General features: G+C 38.1%; 1 protein-coding gene across 4 annotated transcripts in view; it reads right to left on the reverse strand.

The window, feature by feature from the left end:
* usp6nl (USP6 N-terminal like) overlaps positions 1-19,141 on the reverse strand; it is a 61,256-nt gene that overhangs the window by 11,911 nt on the left and 30,204 nt on the right. For all 4 annotated transcript variants that reach the window (XM_081363733.1, XM_081363732.1, XM_081363730.1 and 1 more), the window contains 4 exons: positions 12,782-12,855; positions 7,545-7,627; positions 6,345-6,384; positions 5,326-5,406 (listed from right to left, as the gene is read on the reverse strand). In XM_081363733.1, the coding sequence (XP_081219859.1) occupies positions 5,326-5,406; positions 6,345-6,384; positions 7,545-7,627; positions 12,782-12,855 (278 nt within the window). The remainder of the gene's footprint in view (positions 1-5,325; positions 5,407-6,344; positions 6,385-7,544; positions 7,628-12,781; positions 12,856-19,141) is intronic.

Consider the following 19,141-nt stretch of genomic DNA (forward strand, 5'->3'; position numbering starts at 1 on the left):
AGAGAGAGAGAGAGAGAGAGAGAGAGAGAGAGAGAGAGAGAGAGAGAGAGAGAGAGAGAGATGTACGACTGTGGTGGGGTTGAGAGGTGAAAGAGAGGAATGAACACTCTTCAGTTTCCTGCGCTCATCTGTCCACATTACTGCTGCTAAGTGATTTCCTGAACATCTCTTCCGCCCTCAGGGCCTATCCGTGTGTGTGTGTGTGTGTGTGGACTGATGGCTGCTGAGTAGTTCACTTACAGTAATGGTAACGACATTATTAATAATCTTCAGGAGGCTCTTGAGGAGCTGATTATTGACAGACATCAGTGGGCACATATCCCACAGCCACAAACCCAACGAGTGTGTGTGTGTGTGTGTGTGTTTCTGCCTCTAATCTCGGGGAAATGAGGCGATTAAGACTGTTTGTTTATTTGAATAAAAACGAGACATTACAAATCGGCAGGTGTCTGTGTGTGTTTGCTAATGCGTTTAAGTGTGTTTGTTGACGGGGGATTGGCTTTGTAATTGCGGATGAAGTCAATGACTCCATCTGTTCTACAAAACACACTATGAACAAGATGTCTCCGGAGTGAGTGCAGTACAATGAAGTCAGGACCAAAACAAACATGCAGATCGATACTATATAGTCTATTCATTGATTAGAAACTAATAATTAAATTCTACAAATGAAAAATTGAAATAAATGGATTTTTTTGGTTTGTTAAATTACTGAAATATTTTGGCAAGGCAAGATTTTGAATAGCAAGATTTGAAAGCATAAGATCCCTTCAGACGCTCTCCAAAGACACCTCCTTCAAAACACATAAACACACACAAAATAGTCTGCAAAACGTCACGAGAGATAGTGGTAAATTACTGTGTGTCTCAAAGCACATAATCAGGGGTGCAAACACATGTATGGTCAAAAAAGAGAGAGGTAATCGAAGCCCTCGTCCCGCGGCAAATATCCACATTGCCACCATCCCCAACCCACCCCTATAGGCACATAGAGTCAAATGAAATTTAGAAAAACTATCTTGCACGTCTTCTTCTTGCTTTACTGCTACTTCCTGAAAACAATTTCACCTGATGATTTGAATAGCTCTTTTTGTAAAGAATTAATAATTCTAGGATGATTGGGGTAATTGTGTAGGGTAGGCCTAGTGCATCTGCATAGAAACTAATAAACATAATACAAATATAAATACAATAAAACACAAATACACGAGAAATAAAGCAGTGCTTTGTTTTTCAGGTTAATTAACTGTATTAAGTATTAATACAGTTTATCTTTTGACAAAACGTGATTTTTCTCTTTCTCTTTTGTTGTTTAATTAACTTTGGTGACACAAACAGCTGCAGGTATATTGGGTGCTGTCCCTTTAAGACGAATGCACGTATCTAATACCGGTAATGACACGCATCCATTTTATTTTGATTGCGTTTACGGGGAAACTCGTTGAGACGGACACTGGCTTATTTTTTCGTGCACATGTCTGTTCAAACACAAATAGATAAGAAAGAAAAGGGAATTCGGTGTTCACGAACTTCACGTGCTGTCTGCGACTGCGTGGCTCTGTGCGCCGACAGACGATCTACATTTGGATGTTAAACATAATATATATAGCCTGATACAGCAAAGACAACGTCGGCAGTATTGACGGCAAAATAGGCTACAGAATATTTCGTTCTGTAGGCCTATTGACAGGGGCAATATTTGAAAATCGATAATTAGGCCTATTTTTTAAATTACAATTATATATGCATTTGTCAAAACCGAGAGACTTTCAAGCATCAAAATGTAATTTATTAATATGTATTTTGCGCCTTCTATTTTGTCTGAAAACTTCCAACACTCTTGCGTGTCGCGTGAAAAATAGGCGTCGGTTGCGGTTCTATTTCTAGCACGCGGTTTCGGCGCGGCTCGAGAAGTGTGTGTGTCACGCAGGCATTGTGCTCTAACACAAGCTCTAACCAGTTAACATGAGAGCCGACATAAAAACGGATACTCCACGCCACGCAGAGAGAAATGTGATGCAGTGGCAGATCCAGAGTGAGACAGAAACACTAACGTTAGTGGTTCACGCTTGCGCACATAATACTGGTTTGGCGCGCAGTGTTCTGATTCGCTTATTTCCTATTTACTTGTTGGTGGACGCAATCCAGAATTACTGTTGGTTAAATTATAATCAGACCCTCTCAACCCCCCCGAACCCCCCCCCCCCTCCTTAAAAAAAAACTCTTCGGATCTGCACGATTCACACAAGTCACCCAAAATGACGTGAAAAAAGCGGGAGGCGCCGAAAAGCGCGCTGTTTGCACCCCTGATAATATTACAATAATAATGAACGTAAACAACTTAGAAAGCTCCTATTTGAACCACCTGACTGCTGCAGATTAATTTCGGCGTTGATAATGTTGCCAAGGAAACTCATAAATCTGAGTCTGAGGACGTGAACCGCTCCGAGTTGAACATCACGGGTTGTCATCTCGTAATTACGGTTATGATATGGCGTGAACGCAGCATAAGCTCATTGTTTTGGTTCAGGAGGAACTGTAAAGGTGGCTGCTGTTTGTTTGTGGCGCTCTGTGACTGTCTGTCTACAGCTCATGGGACACGCTGATGATGTGTGATGTCTGCGGGCGAGCAGGGTGCATGGAGCCATGCAAATACATACGTTGACAGGCAGGTAGGACATCGTATCATTGCATTCAGGCCGAATGGACGAACATTTCTTGGACAGGGACGTGTTTTAATATTTAGACCACTTCTATTATTGATTGCTATCAGGATGTAAAGAGAGTTTCAACCAGAATAACAAAAAAGTGTTTTTGAAAAACTTTGCCAACCTTAGCATTAATGTAAAATCTCACAGGGTACTAGGTCAAATGGGTTCGGCTGGCATAACGTTTGAGCATTCCTGCTATACAGGATTATAAAACTAGACGATTTACCCACAGTATAGTAAACATAATGGGCAGTTTAATAATACAACTAAACATAAAATCCTTACAAATGATGATACAATATTTATGTGGATGAATTGTTCCTCATATAAACAATTTAAGAAAAACAGTTGTATAATTTCAAATCTTAAAGATGCAAAAATTATGGCACAGGACTGATACTGAAAAACAAACAAATAAACATTAAGAGGGAACGTGAATGATAGCATTAGCTAGACGGCTGAAGATCAAACAGGACGTGAACTGGGTGTGATTTGTCTGGAATAATACACTTGACACTTGGTGATTAAAGAGAGTGAACGTCGCCCCGACCTATCCTGCGAGTTCTCAGTCAGTTGGCAGAGGAAGAACAGGCTGGGTACTGACCTTGCACCTCAGATCATGGGAAATAAAATTTGCCAAATCACTTCAGACTAATATTTATATATATTAATTCTGGCCAACATGCAAATCTAGATAACCAGATCATTTCCATTGTTGACAGAATAATCCCTATGACTGTAACATCATCAGCAATTTTCACAATAAGTGTACTTATTGCTTGTTCACAACAACAGACCAATCAGGCTTGACGCACAACAATTTTATACATAATGTTAGTATTGCTACAGCTGTGTAGGGGTACTTGAAATGAAATACTTTTGAGAAGTGGATGTCCTACAATAAGCAATTTTATATTCTATTTAAAACTACTTTAATGTTTTTTCAAAATATTATCCAAGCAAATTTTTATTATATATCATATTAAATTTAAATATTGCAATAACAACAACAAAAATCACAAATATTTTAATTTAACAAGTTGGGAAAAACTATTATTTAAATGTAAAAAAAGAAAAGAAATAAGTGCATTAACAGGTTATGTGTCAAATACTGATAATATTATAGCATAAATACAATTAAAACAGTTGATATAACAATTAAATGCATGGCAATCATCTCACGCACATATTTGTAATGTGTTATTAACACAAGAGAGTATGTTGAGATCTTCTACACACTAATGTTATAGTTATTTGTTACTTTTTCAAAACTTGTATGTAATAAAACACAACAAACTCACATGTAGTTTATATACAATTTATTAAATCTGCTACATTTACATAAAAAAGTCAACATTCAAAAATGTATTTAATTTAAATATTAACAATGCTGTATGAGTGAATTTTTTCTGAAGAGTTAACAATTAATAAAGATTGTACTTCAAATAAAAAAAAAGTGGTGTTTGACAGCATCTTTAACATTAATCATTTGTATTTGCGTATTTGTTAGAGTGCAGAACATACAAGTGATGGGGAACTGCCACAAGTTCTTCAGGGGCGTCTTCCATTCAAAGCTGCAAGAGTGCAAATAACACACATTTGTTTTTTATACACATAATGAATATAGCAATCTAACATTAGCAAGAAAGCCAAGAAAAACTTAAGATACAGATAATGTTAACTTCTTAGGGCATTTTACACTATACGTTGCAATCGTGAGCTCAATTACTTTTCAATGAGAGAGAGATGGCTACAATGTGCCATTGACTATTTAGAAGCGATTCCACACACAAAAAAACGAATACAAGAAAGCATTACGTTTTTATAACTTTAAGTTAGTGCATATATGTGTAAAATGCCCCTCGACGAACATCTACAAATGATCACAAAGACATTTTAGTAAACATCTAAAGCCAAATACAGACACTTTTCTTACCTCCACGAATGGAAGATATCCACCGATGATAATGAGCGCGGGGATACTTGCTTGTGGAGAAGAATAACGGCTCACAAAGTGACGCAAGCAGCAATGTGATTGGATGAAATTTAACACATGTTGTGTTGGACACATTTTTTTCTTTTTAACACAAAATGACAAATATATGCTAAATAAGAATTAGCATCCTTTTTGAGAGGGAGTGGATGGAGTAGCTTTGCAGTGCAAAAAATACAGGAATGCTTTGTTGTGTTTTTGATGCATTGTTTCGTGCTAATGCTTGCTTGGTGTAGACACAGTGTAACTGAACTAATTGGACTAATAATAAGAAGTAGTGATTAGCTCTACACAGAGTAATAAACTGCACAACGGTCACGCTCCACCTCAGGCAGTATGAAGATTTCTCATTTCACACCAGACACTGTTAGTGGACAGAAATGCAATTGAACACGCCAAGCCGCCTGAAGATGTCTAATCAATATAGATAGACACAGACAGAATTTGTGCAGCTGAAGCAGGACAGTGGTTTTCTTAGGGGACCGGTCCAATGTCCCCTAATACACAGGACAAAGACAGCCAAAGGGAACTTCGGCCATTCACACGCATGAGATGAAAGACTGAGGAATGGACTTTCTCAAAGTCCTTTTGAGTTACGGTCTGTTTATGAAGGACACGCACCTTGTCGCTGTTCTTGTATTTCTCCCAGCTTTTCAACATTTTCAGCCATTTTGTCGTTCTCTCCAATTCCAGATGTTTATGCTAAACGGACAAAATGCAAACATGTATTACAATAAATAAAAAAAGACAAAACAATACCTGTTTAATGTTTAACACTGAGAGGACTTGGATGAAAATGGATTTCAGTGAGATCTAGAAAGCAGTATTAAATTAACAGCATTATTTAAATTTAGGAGGCCACCCATTAAAAACACATTTCAGATATTTTCTCTACAAGAACATAACAGACTCTGGGGAAGCAATGTTTCTGCGTTTCTCCAATTTAGAGCTCATTTTCACTTTATAACCTGACACTTTGAGTGCTTTTTGCATGATAAATGTGTGATAAAGAAATCAAGAAATTTTGAATCTGAATCACTTGTCAGAGTCATTTTTATATTTACTGTTAACCAAGTGGTGAGGAACATTTTAGTGGATGTATGAAGTCCATTCCCCTCAAATTCACACAGTTGCCCCAGCTTTCTTTAAAATGAATGGCTATTTTGTTTTCTTATCCAATGACGTTCCTATGTGTTATATGTTATGTATTCTGCAGCTCTACACTGGAAATACACAGATTTTTGGTTTACTATAGTGAGTATTTATTTTTAACTGTGATCAATTACAAAAAGGTTATCAGGAGTTATGGATATGAAAAATTACAACAAACTTGATTCATGTGGAATCTAATTTAAATGGGAACGGGAATCATACTTGCATCCAAATGGCAATTAATCTACATAAAACAGAATTCAGTCAGACTTACTGCATGTTTACATTTTTTTTTTTTTTTGCTCCATTACTTTAAGTTTTTTTTAATAAAGCCTAAACACTGCACACAAATGTGTTGATAAATAGGTTTCAAGTGTCTTCCTCATCCTACTATTCTTGGTTCTATTTTTCACAGATGCAGAATGAATACATCAGGTTTAAGTTGAACCATTTTGGTGCCTTGGATACAAACAGAGCACTGGACTCACCTTTTCCTCCCCTACGTCATACGTTGGAAGCGGATTCTCACTGTGAAAGACAAAACACACTTTATTATAAAAAGGAAATTCACACAGTTGGACTAAACTCATTTTAGTCAGACTACACTGGACTCTCAAATAGCTACTAATGTCTGTCCACTTTTCACATTACATGATGGCCATGCAGGGACAGAAAACACATCCATAAATCATACACTGGTTTCTGCTGCTGACGTCAAATCTTGGTTTCTCACATGTATTACTGAAAAAGGAATTACTTTGTTCCACAGGAAGTGAATATAGCTGGATAAATAAACATCATTATTGGTAACGATGCCCTCGTGACCCCCACCCCTGAAACTGTTCAAAGTGCAAGATCTTAGTCAGCTAAGCAAACAGGAAATGGCTGCCATTTTGGATCTGATCTGGGATATTCATGAGGAAACCCAGGGAAGTCGTGACATGACATTATGGCTCTGTTCCAAACCTTAGAGAGCTTCCTTTCTGTCTACATAGGCAGCAACTTTCTAAGCCGAAATAAATTACTTAGAGAGTCCTAATCTGTTGTTGTGAAAACCCAATCAGAATTAGTGTAATTATTGACGTGTTCATATGGTATTTTTTTAAACAAACATTGAGATCTTTAGAAAAACAAAACAAAGCAAAACCAAAACAAAGCCCAAACAAAACTTAAAGCTAACAAAAACAAAGGAGCAGAACGAAAACGTAAGATCAAAGCAAACAAAGCAAAGGAACAAAAAACAAGCAAAAAAAACAACAACAAACAAACCCTTAAAATGCAGAACAAACAGAAAACAAAACAAAAAACAAAATCATAAGAAACACTGGCATGTGTTCCTGAGCCAGGTCTATCTATCTCTCAGTTTGCTTTTACTTCCTTGTACTTTTCCAGTTTTTTTTTTTTTTTTCACCCCTGCAATTACAGAGTCCTGATCTGCCAGACACATGTGGCACCCTATAAATATCGCATAGGGCACTGCTGTTTAAGGGGCCCTGGGTAAACCACAAACCTCCCTGCCAGGCCGAGAAGAGAGGAGAAACGAGAAGACAGGACAGGCCAAATAAAAAGACAAACAACAAGATAAGAGGGCTTCAGGGAGCGCTCTGACTCTGCTGGCTTTCTCTAGTACCTGCATCTCCTCACTTACGTGTAAGATCTCACAGAACAGAATAATGCACATTTCTTACTGCAGGAATCCGAAGCGGTCCACCGCTTTATACAGATCAAAATTGGTCTCCTCCCACGACTCCACCTCCGCACTTTCTTTACCCTGAAAGCACAAATAACACAAAGCAGTGAGTACACATCAGTTGAGACATAGTTTTAGCGTGTATGTGTGTGTGTGTGTGTGTGTGTGTGTGTGGAGTTGCTCAAGGCTTGAGTTCTTAAAGTGTTTGGTTCCAATGATCTGTGAATTTGCTGTTCATGCATATTTTAGGCAGGTACATAATGAGGGGTGGGCAGAATGTGGACAGGTTCAGTACACTACAAATAAACTATACAAAGAGCAGTGATAAAGAGAGAGGCGCCTGTGGCAGAAACAGATCATCCTTGAGTAAGAACAGTGTGTTTACGAAAGGAGAGAGACACATGGACCACAGAGAGACACATGTTCTGACCACACATACACACTAGAGAAGTATTAAATTAAATTAGCTAAATTGAAGGCTAAAGTAAAATGCGCGAGTCCGCACGTGCATTCATAATGGTGCGGAGCAGAGCGAGCGTTTTTCCATAGTAATGAACTGTGGACACGGGCGCATTTTAGTTTCGCTTTCAAAGTAGCGCCAATTCAGGGGCGCATTGCCTGAATGGTTTGTTCAATAGCCTATTATTCTTGATGAAACACACACACACAAAAAAAAACAACAAAAAAAAAAAAAACAGTACAATGACAAATTCACTTAAATAGGCGCTTTTACATTTCGATTTGACACCAAATGCTCCATCATCTTGTCAGTCAGCTCTTTACTCTCGTGATAAATTAACTGACTCCTGCTTCTGATCTGTGCTGCGACTCTCGTTCTGTTCACGATTTATTAAGCAGACACGTTCAGTTTTTAATTGTAGTGTCTGTTCTCTAACTGAAATAAATTATTTTATAAAAAAATAATAATTCTTCAAATCGACGGCGAGGGGCGGTGCTGCAAGTGATATTGTTTCTGAACACCGGTAACACTGTTAACACCGACTATCGTAGCAAGCCTAATACACACAATTTGTTTTTTTTTTCGTAAAGTAAACTAGTGCAGTTAATTCAGGTCTGCTTAACATAGAGACTTCATTTAAACATAAGCCGATAATTATTTTTATAATATGACTGATAACTATGGAAGCTTGTTTCTGCCACAGAATAAAAAATAAAAAATGTAATTGCGACTTTTAATCTCACAATTCTGACTTTTTTTTTCTCACAATTGCGAGATTACATCTATCAAGTCTGACTTTTTATCTCAGAATTCCGTGACATAAAGTCGTAATTGTGTTTTATAAAGTCAGAATTGCGAGATGTTAACTCGCAATTGTGAGATAAAAAGTGGCAATTACCTTTTAAAATGCTTTATTATGTGGCAGAAACAAGCTTCCATATATAAGGGATAAATGGCCAATATAAAAATTTTAATTAAACAATTAAATAAGTAAATATTTTCAATTATTTGTGTGCACTATGCATGTCTAGTTTGACTAATGACAATTTTTTATTCACATTTTAAATGTGTCACTAAAACATATGAAAAGAAAGGTGAAGCACACTACCCATGGACAAAATAATTTCATCCCAAAAGCCATTGAACTGTCAAGCCAATGACTAACTATGCAATAAACAACATGTGCACTTTGTCACTTTGGCAATAAAATGTATGCAAATTTAAATGTAAAGCAAATGTGAAGGTCTTGATAGATCTGGGAGGCCTGGAGAACGAGAAAAGAATGGGAGGAATCAATCGGCAGGAGCGAGAACAAGAGTGTGAGCGATAAAAAAGAAAGAGTATGAAGGAAATCGAAAATCAGAGACAAAATATTATCTGACTGGTACAGAGAGAAGCCATATCAAGGGCACACACACACACACACACACACACACACACACACACACACACACACACACACACACACACACACACACACACACACACACACACACACACACACACACACACACACACACACACACACACACACACACACACACACACACACACACACACACACACACACACACACACACTCTGTCTCTCTATCTCACCCTCCCGTGTGTGTCACAGGCATAAATCTACAGTGGGATATGATAATCTGATGGCATGTCACAGTGACACGCATGGCTGTGGGAAATATTTCGGCCTGCGACACATGCCAAGGGCGCACCCCTCCTCCACTGTTTTCTCTCATGTCTTTCTGCATCTATTCATCCCTCTAGACCTGACAAAATGACCTCACAAGAACAATATTACATGCTAACATGTTTACATTTTTATGTTATGATATTTGTCTAACATTTGACATTTAAACAATGAGTGACCATTAAATGGCATCACTACCTGGCTTAGTGGCATTCACACTTCCCTTCAGTTACTGTAAAATGTGACAACACCCAAAACTAGAGCATGAACAATGAGTTCCGTAATATAGATAATGTAGAGTCTGTTGCAGATATTTGGATGGCTGTGAAAACTATGCTTTGGAGGGGATGGATTTAGGACACATCTTTTAAGAGAGCGATTTGTTGTGTTGACAGTCCAACTGTTACTGGTGGACACAACAAAACCTCTTAAGGAATTTGGGCTCTTTATTCATCCCCTTCAACACAACGCTGTAAGGATGAATCAGTGAGTTAAATCAGTGCGGGAACAAAACATTCAGGCCGTTTTTGTGAAGTGGATCAACTAATTTATAAAACCAAAAATCAGACTGAAGGGAAACCATTTCTTAACAAATCAGACAGCGCAACCTCTCAATGAGAGTCCAGGAGAGATCTGGAGCCGATGTCAAGATTTTCAATGAATAACGACTTAAATTTCAGTCTGTTTCTCCCTGTTGTATGGCTTCTGAAAAACATAATACATCAATCGTTCATGCACTACTTTTATGGTGTTTCGGTCATTCTCGAGCCAGTCCTCTTTTACTTTCATTAACAAAACCAAAGCAAAGCAAAGCAAAGCAAAGCAAAGCAAAGCAAAGCAAAGCAAAACAAAAAACAGGTTTAGAACAACAAAGAGGGTTTTTTGTGAACTAGTATCCGTTTTCAATAGTGCATTGGGAGCAAGTTGAGCAAAAATGCAAGAATTCAGGTAATAGAAATGTTAAAACTTACATTTTAGAGGGTAAAAAAACTAACTAAATAAAAACTGTAATGGAGTTTAGGCAGGGCTCCAGACTAACTTTTTGCATTGGTTGCACTGGTGCGCCTAACTTTTTTATTTAGCCAATTTTTTCCTCGGCTCGCGTCGCCTTTAACGCCACAATTTCAAGGTCAACTTTTTAGCACGCTCCATATACATTCATATATATTATGTGAATTATTTTAAACAAGAATAAGGTGTAGGTAAATGCTTTTTTTTTTTTTTTTTTTTTTTTAAGCACAATTATACTGTAAAAATAAAAATCTCCCTCTCCTCAAGATCCAGCTGTAGACAATCACACACTCCTTCGTGGAAATGTCTGTGTCACCGCCGATCATAAATTACATGTATGTGGAATTCGTGATGGCAACAGTCGTCTATTTTTTATTTTTATGTGTCGGCTATTACCCCAATAAATTGGGCACATGCAACGTCCATTTTTCTTCATCACAATAATTTCCGATCGAAATTTAGTGAATGTCAGCTCTTCATTTGCGATGTTATAAGCGACGTTAAATTTTATTATCATCTCTGATTGTTCTGAGGATCTGATAGCTGCTGCCTGCCGCTGAAGTACAGCCAGGAGAGGGGCCAGTCACACACTTATCGCGAAATGAAGAGTTGCTTTTCATGCTTTTTCAGCGTTTCGATTTGAAATGTTGTGGATCCGATTACAAATGCACTGTTCCCTGCCATGCTCTGGCCACATTCTTTACAATAAATGTTGATGAACATTACATTCTCTTTCTTATTAAACCTTATTTAACCTTAACCAGGGAAACTGGTCTAGCAGTCTTTACGAAATGTATATGTTTTTCCCTTTTTATTTTATTTACTTATCCATCTCCGACGAAGGACCAGGGCTTGGCATCTTACCAGGGACTGGGGAGACTGGTGGCTGAAGTAGCTCAATGTCTGGGTTGTTGTCTGAGCATTGACCGGGGAGAGTGTTGGGGGGGAACAGGCCTACTTTTCTTAAAGAAAAAAACTCTCTATGGGTCTATTTCTTTTCATTGTTCGTCGTCTGTTTTCTTGCGTTTATTTTGGTGATGCTGATTGCCGTAACTGATTCTCTGGTGCTCAGGTCGCCAGTGTAGGCCAACAGGAATATCTAGACCACAGCCAATCAGAGGCAAAGACCCGCCCCATCTCTGCCTCTGATTGGTTTAGACCACGATATGATCCAACCATGAGTGTGAGTTCCGTCAAAGGAGAACAAAGTCTTTGTTCGTGGAGAGGCATCGGATGCAAGGACGTTAGGTGCACCAAATTGGGCGCACTCTAGAGCCCTGTTAGGTGTTGTGCTCTCTTGAGTTGAGAGGAGAATCCCTGCGTAAGCGAGCTTATCACAATCCAATTAACAGACACGTTACAGAATTAGAGCTCCCTAATGAGTGCTCAGATTACACTCAATTCAAACTATCAATTAACAAACCGGCCATGCTTGAGAGATTTCATGAGAAAAACCATGAGACCTTACACAAGCTTTCAGTGAAAACACACATTAATCATAGAAAGGGGACAGGTGAAGTCATAATGTTCTTAATGTGTATTACCACATAATATTCTTAGTATTTATTACCACATAATCATTATGCATCAATGTAGTGTAAGGTCTCATTTCACTTTTAAGGCCACTTCCTTCCATGAAAGCCAACATACTTCACCTATATGTCTTTTAACGAGTGTATCTTCTGGAAAGCATGGATGAAGATACAATGCCAGATGTGAACTTGGGAAAAGTTAGCCTCCCAACATAAGTGATATACATAGCAGCTGGGGAACAGGTGTTTCACATCATGCCTGCTACATGTTTCAGCAATTCTAGAGCACCCTTTTGACCAATCAGGACCAATCTTTCTAACATCAGACAGACAACGTTTCAGCAAAGTGTTGCAGATGAGATTACAGAGAATCTTCCCAAAGAAAACGCGCACATCGAACATGATGTGCGCAGGTTGTGAACTATGGTGGAAGGACGTATCTGATTGGATCAGAGTACGTGTTTGTTGTGTTACTGTTTTTCTTGGAAGCGTATTGGAGGGTATTTGGCTGGTGAGTGAATGACGGCTGTTTTCTCTCACCTTGTCATATTTGGCGAGTATCTCAGCTCGCTCCTGTTCCAACTTCACTGCAGCATCCTGCTCTGAATTAGACGCTGGAAAGAGAAACAGAAAAAAATAGACCAATTAGGTGCAATTTTCACCGTCCAGTACGTGAATCATCTCACTAATAAGCCTGGCTTACAGAAATAAAAATAAGTTGGACCTTCTTTCCACTTTAACACACACACACACACACACACACACACACACACACACACACACACACACACACACACACACACACACACACACACACACACACACACACATACACACACACACACACACACACACACACACACACACACACACACACACACACACACACACACACACACACACACACACACATTCTCTCTTTTCTATCCACTAGAGCATAGCAACAAGTGGCTATTCAAATAGGTCTGAGCCAATATGTGGCTTTCAAGGGCAAAGTGCGTCATTCACATCTAAAGCAAACAACATGGGTCTGCTTTTCAATACAGTACATCTGTATTATTAGGAGAAAATATTTTAAAAATATAGTAAAATAGTAAAATATTTTAAAAATATAGTAAAATAATTTATAAAAATAAAATCAGAGGCTGTTTAAACAGTCAATTCAATGCTGTCTGTCATCTTGATAGATGAACCGCAACACAATAAACGTTAAAAACTGTTTCGAAAGCATAGCGATAAGATGTAAATATTATACATGTTAATAATATGATTTTATTATAATAAGCCGGTCTGTGCAAACATCCAATCTTTCAACTCCTGTCATGACCATGTATACCTGGTAACTTTTTCTGTAATTATCTGCAAAGAACTGTTAAATAATCATAAGTTGTCCCATAACTAAAAGGAGGACAAAAGCCTTGAAAAGTCATATTACTCACCCTCATGTCGTTCCAAACCTGTATGACTTATTCTACTGCGGAACTTAAAAGAAGATACTTTGAGAAATCTCAGTGGTTTTTTTTACTCCATAAAAATGGAAGTCAATGGCCACCAAAGGCTTGGTCACCAACATTCTTCAAAATATATTATTTAATATCATTATATAATATATATCATAAATATATAGTGACCCACAGAAGCCATACAGGTTTGAAACAACATGAGGGTGGGGAAATGATGACATAATTTTAATGTTAAAGTGAACTATCTCTTTAGTAACCCACATTAGTGTGAAGAAAATATAAATGTTTTTTTTTTCTTCTCCAAAAACACAAGCATCAAATTTCTGCTTTTATACTCTCCAGAACATATTGTCCCAAATAATTCCAATGATACTGAATTGCACATGCACTAAAAGCCTTAAACTAAAAGCAATTGTGTTTATTTGTACGAACTGAGATGATTTTCTGTGGCATTTGACAGCATGTTACAGACGCTGTTGACAGAGCTTAACTTGTATCGAACCTAGGACGTTCCAACAAAAGCAGCACAGCTCGAGAAACAGAGTGAGATGAGAGAAAAGTGTGTGTTTGAGGGCAATAAAGCATCCTACTGGATCCCAGCCTGGACTTTGATGTTGTCTATGAAGTGTGTAGACACACAATCAGATGGAAACATTCTCCCGTGAAGAGTTCTGCTGTGGGGCTGTTGATGTAGGATTGGGTTTACTGTGTATTTAATGTGTCCTGCTGCTAGTGCACAAACACATCTATTTTTCACATGCAGCCGGCCAATGAAATTACAACCTGCGCACGTAGTGGCCAATCATTTCCTCTCCAGCAATTAGATTAACGCTGCCACTTCCTGTTTGGCTTGGTTCCCTTTCTGAGCGTATTTTGCAGGCAACACTTACTTACACAGGCTTCCACCAGCTTTCAGCCCTTGGGTCAAAGCCAGCCAGAGTCTCAGTTCTGAATGAATAGGCTTTTAAAGCCAATGGAATTTTTATGGAAGGATGGTGCTTGTTTGTGTGTGTGTGTGTGTGTGTGTGTGTGTGTGTGTGTGTGTGTGTGTGTGTGTGTGTGTGTATTTAACAGATGCAAGTAGAGTGAAAATAGAAGCACATGGAGCAGATGAGATGTGATGAGACAAATTAACATGAGACAAGAAAAGACAGTGAATGAGATTAGACAAGAGAAGTTAAGATTAGAATAAGTGAAGAGACTAGATGAGAAGACATTATAAGAATTGAGAAGAAGAGATATAAGAGAAGAGACAAGTTGAAATGAGAATAGAATAGTATGTGAAAGAAAAAAATACAAGAAACAAAATGAGAGGAGATGGGATTATGTGTGAGAGAAGAAAACATTATAAAAGAAGAACGTACGTGAGAGGAGATATAATGTGATATGAGACAAGACGAGATGAGACGAGAGAAGAAGTGAGTATGTGAGATGATAGAAAAGATAAGAGATGATGATTACGAGAGAGAAAAAAGCATGTAATAGAAATCATGTGTGACGAGACAAGAACAGACTGTGAGAAATGAGCCAAGATGAGAAAGGAAGAGTATGTGGGAAATTAAGAGAGTGTGCATGAGACAGAAAAGCATGTGCGTCAATATTATTATTTATTTATTAATTCAATTCCTTTTAATTAATTCGAATTCATTCTTTTTTTTTCTATTATTGACAGATGACAGACTAGCCAAATAAATGAAACACAAAACCGTTTTAACAAGTAGGCCTATCAATAATTATGTATTTGTTATATTATCTTATCTGAAATAATAATCCGTGCTGCAGGACTATCCATTTATTTAGCCTATATTTATTATAGATAGGACTATATACTTTATTTATTCAAATTAAACTGCATGTTTCCATTGATTGTGAAGCTAGACATTGAAAATTCCAGATCAAGCGCATGCGCCTAAATGTTGTTTCTTGTTATGAATTGTATCCTGTTTTCCGTTATTACGGTTGACTACGCGAAGTGATATGGAACTGTAATGCGGTCAAGACCTGCCTGGAACTACTTTAGCCGTGCGTTTCCCTGAAAATAATGCACACCTTAGAACGTTCGTCAACCAATCAGATTCAAGCATTCAACGGCCCTGTAGTATAAGAGACGATAATATGTGAGAAAAGAAGACAGTATGTGAGACAAGATAAGAAAAGAGTGTATGACACAAGGAGATTATGTGAGAAGAGAGAATGCGTGATGACACAAGGCAAAACAAGATGGAAAAAGAAAAAGTGTGTGAGAAAAGAAACAAGACAAGAGACTAAATCATGCGAGGAAAAATATGAATTTGAAAGACAAAGCAAGAAATGAGAAGAGAAGAGAAAAAATGAGATCATGAGAAACAACGGAGAGCATGCAAAGAGAAGGTATTATGTGAGACGAGACAACAGTCGAGTAGAGATGAGAAGAGAAGAGACCAGATGAGACTATGTGAGAAATGAGCCGGAATGAGAAAAGAAGAGTATATGAGAGACGAGATGAGACAAGAAATGTTATAGAAGATATTGAGAAGAGAAGAAAAGAGATTATGAGAAACAAAGGAGAGCATGCAAGAGAATGTATTATGTGAGATAAGACAAAAACAGTCGAGTAGAGATGAGAAGAGACCAGATGAGACTATGTGAGATATGAGCCGAGATGAGAAAGGAAGAGTATATGAGAGATGAGAAGAGACAAGATTATGTAAGAAAAGAAGAGAGTATATGAAAGAAGAGACAAGATAGTGGGCTGTGTTTGAGGAAAAAATGAGACAAGACTATGAGAGATAAGCATGTTGAGGCAAAATGAGACAAGACAAGACTATGAGCTGAGATGAGAAAGGAAGAGTATATGAGAGACAAGATGAGACAAGAGGAGATGTTAGAGAAGATATTGAGAAGAGAAGAAACGAGTAGTACATGAAAGATGTATGTGAGAGACAAACCGAGAAAAGAAGAGACCAGTAAAGGAAATAGTAGTTTCCATGGCTGGTGGTCTTAAAGCTCTTGGGTCTCCATGGCTTATTAGCATTCACTCAGCACCATGTTTCAGCTCAACACTCTCTCGTTCATGCTCAATACATCAGTCTGACAGCTCACGCTGAGCGTATATGAGCACAAGCATATTTAGAGATGAGCGAATGTTCTCTGAGGCCTCTGCGGAAGAGACGTCGTACACGAGAATGAGAACCATTTCAATCCCTCTTAATGGTCATTTGTCAGATTAACAGAGCTCATTTCACAAGGATAAGAGTGAAGAAATCACAGATCATCTTCCCTGAAAATTTGCTGAGCACATACTGCAACAAGCTGAAATACAATTTATGTGAATTGTGAAGGAAAAACAGCAGCATTTTTCATTTTTTGAAATGGGACCTGTCACAGCTAATATTATTAAATACTCACAAATATGTGCACGAGAAACTCAAAAGTTAGCTTCTCACTTTGATGCAGCGGGGATCATTCCCAATTTCTGGGTAAGTGTAATTTCCTACAACACAGTGTGCCAAAAGCAGTATGGCAAATATGTAGTATTCATGATGAAATATAAGCGAAAGAAATGGATGATGTACTACGTCCACTGGGATTCTTAAGTGTACGTCCAATGGATATTGTACTATCCCATGAGGCCGAGGGGAGCTGAAGGACCGTCAGTTTAAAAAAAAAAAAAACAATAACAACAACAACAACAACAAAAATTGGTGGAAAACTCTGAGCAGAGCAACTCATTTCTGTAGCACAATATCTAAGTGAAAAGTTGTTCCTGCTGCTTGAATTGCTCGAGTAACAAAATGTTCATTAAAACGTTAATGAAATTAGTCTCGTGACACACATCCCGAATTTAAACATGTTTATCAACACTCTTAAAATAAAGGTTCTTTACTAGGGTTGGGCATCGTTTTGATTTGAACGATTCTGATTCCGATTCCGATTCTTCCTTTCGATTTCGGTTCTTTTCGATTCTCGATTCCGATTCTTTGAGGGGTGGAGTCAAAATCTGTCACATGCTCATTTCACAGAGGAAATTTTATTTTGATTCAATAATGAGTAAATTAGGAATGCCTCTGCACCAGACCAAAAAGCATTTATATATGCAGAACTTGCACCCTGGTCTGGACTCTCTGGATATGTATAAACTAACTCAATGCATTAAAGCTTGCTTTAAAACGCCATTGAGAACTTGTATCATTTTCCGGTCGCAGCTTAAAATGATTTTAAGTTTTAAAAAATATGTTAAAATATGTTATATTTAGCATTTTATATGCATCTAATAGCTACCTTGCTTAGCACGCTATAAACATTCTCTATTCATATGAAAATACCCCAAATCGCGTTGGTCCACGTGAGATGATTGACAGCTGTAGGGTACCATGAATGAGAGCGCGCTGATCACACACTGACGCGAATCAGGAAGAGCAGAGACATACCTCGCTGTGTTCACTGTTTGAGCACTTCAGATCGCATAATGAATAGAAATGTGATAAAATTATGAAATATTTTACAAACATGTGATGATAAATCATTATTTCTCCAAATATGCGCACCATTGGACTAAGAGCCCTGGCAGATGCTATTGCGTATTTGAACACAAATAAACCGGAGAAGATGTGAATGACTGCTTTATAATTATGAATTTATGAGTGATGATTTTTATTCAAAATAACGAACGTTACCAAACAGAATCAAGGAATGGAACTACCCGTTTTATAATTATTATTTTGCACTCCTGGCGTTACTAATGTTGGTCGCGCAGGGTTGCCTGAGGAGGACGAGACAGTGGACCGCGCAGCACGTCGAACTAGCGCACTCCTTGTTAATTCTGTACACCATGATGCAGGCGTCGGTGTTTAGTCATATTTGTAGTGCATCCATTCCTCCCATGCAAGAAATAAGTCACATGTATTGCACTGTGCTGACCCAGGCTTTTTTTCAGGATTCCGATGGAATCGTTATTTTGGAACCGGTTCTCGATGCCCAACCCTATTCTTTACTGGCATTGATAGTTCCATGAAGAATCTTTAAAGGAGAACTCCATAGTAATCGATTGTCGAGTTCACGCGCGTGATGATAGGTAACTAAACCTATGCGTGTGAACTCGACAATCGATTACTATGGACTTCGACCGAAAACAGGATGTAAATACAGGCATGTGCGCTGGCTGAAATAACATCATTTTTATTCATATCTTTCACATCTACTGCCGTCAGATTCACTCGTGTTCACTCTGAAGGAATCACTCACATTAGCTGTGCACTTGTAATGACACATCAAGGATGTTAAGAGGCTAAAAGCAGGTTTAAAACTTGCCCCATTGAAGTCAACAGGGTGCAAATTTTAAAAAGAGGATAACACGGTGTAGGCAACACCGATTTTTGTCGTTGTTCTCTGTATTGACAGCACTCCAAATGTACAAAAACATTAGCCCAATGTTAAAATTACCTACACACAAAAAAGT

The sequence above is a fragment of the Scardinius erythrophthalmus genome (genome assembly GCF_964197995.2).
Source record: "Scardinius erythrophthalmus genome assembly, chromosome: 4".
Lineage (NCBI taxonomy): Eukaryota > Metazoa > Chordata > Actinopteri > Cypriniformes > Leuciscidae > Scardinius > Scardinius erythrophthalmus.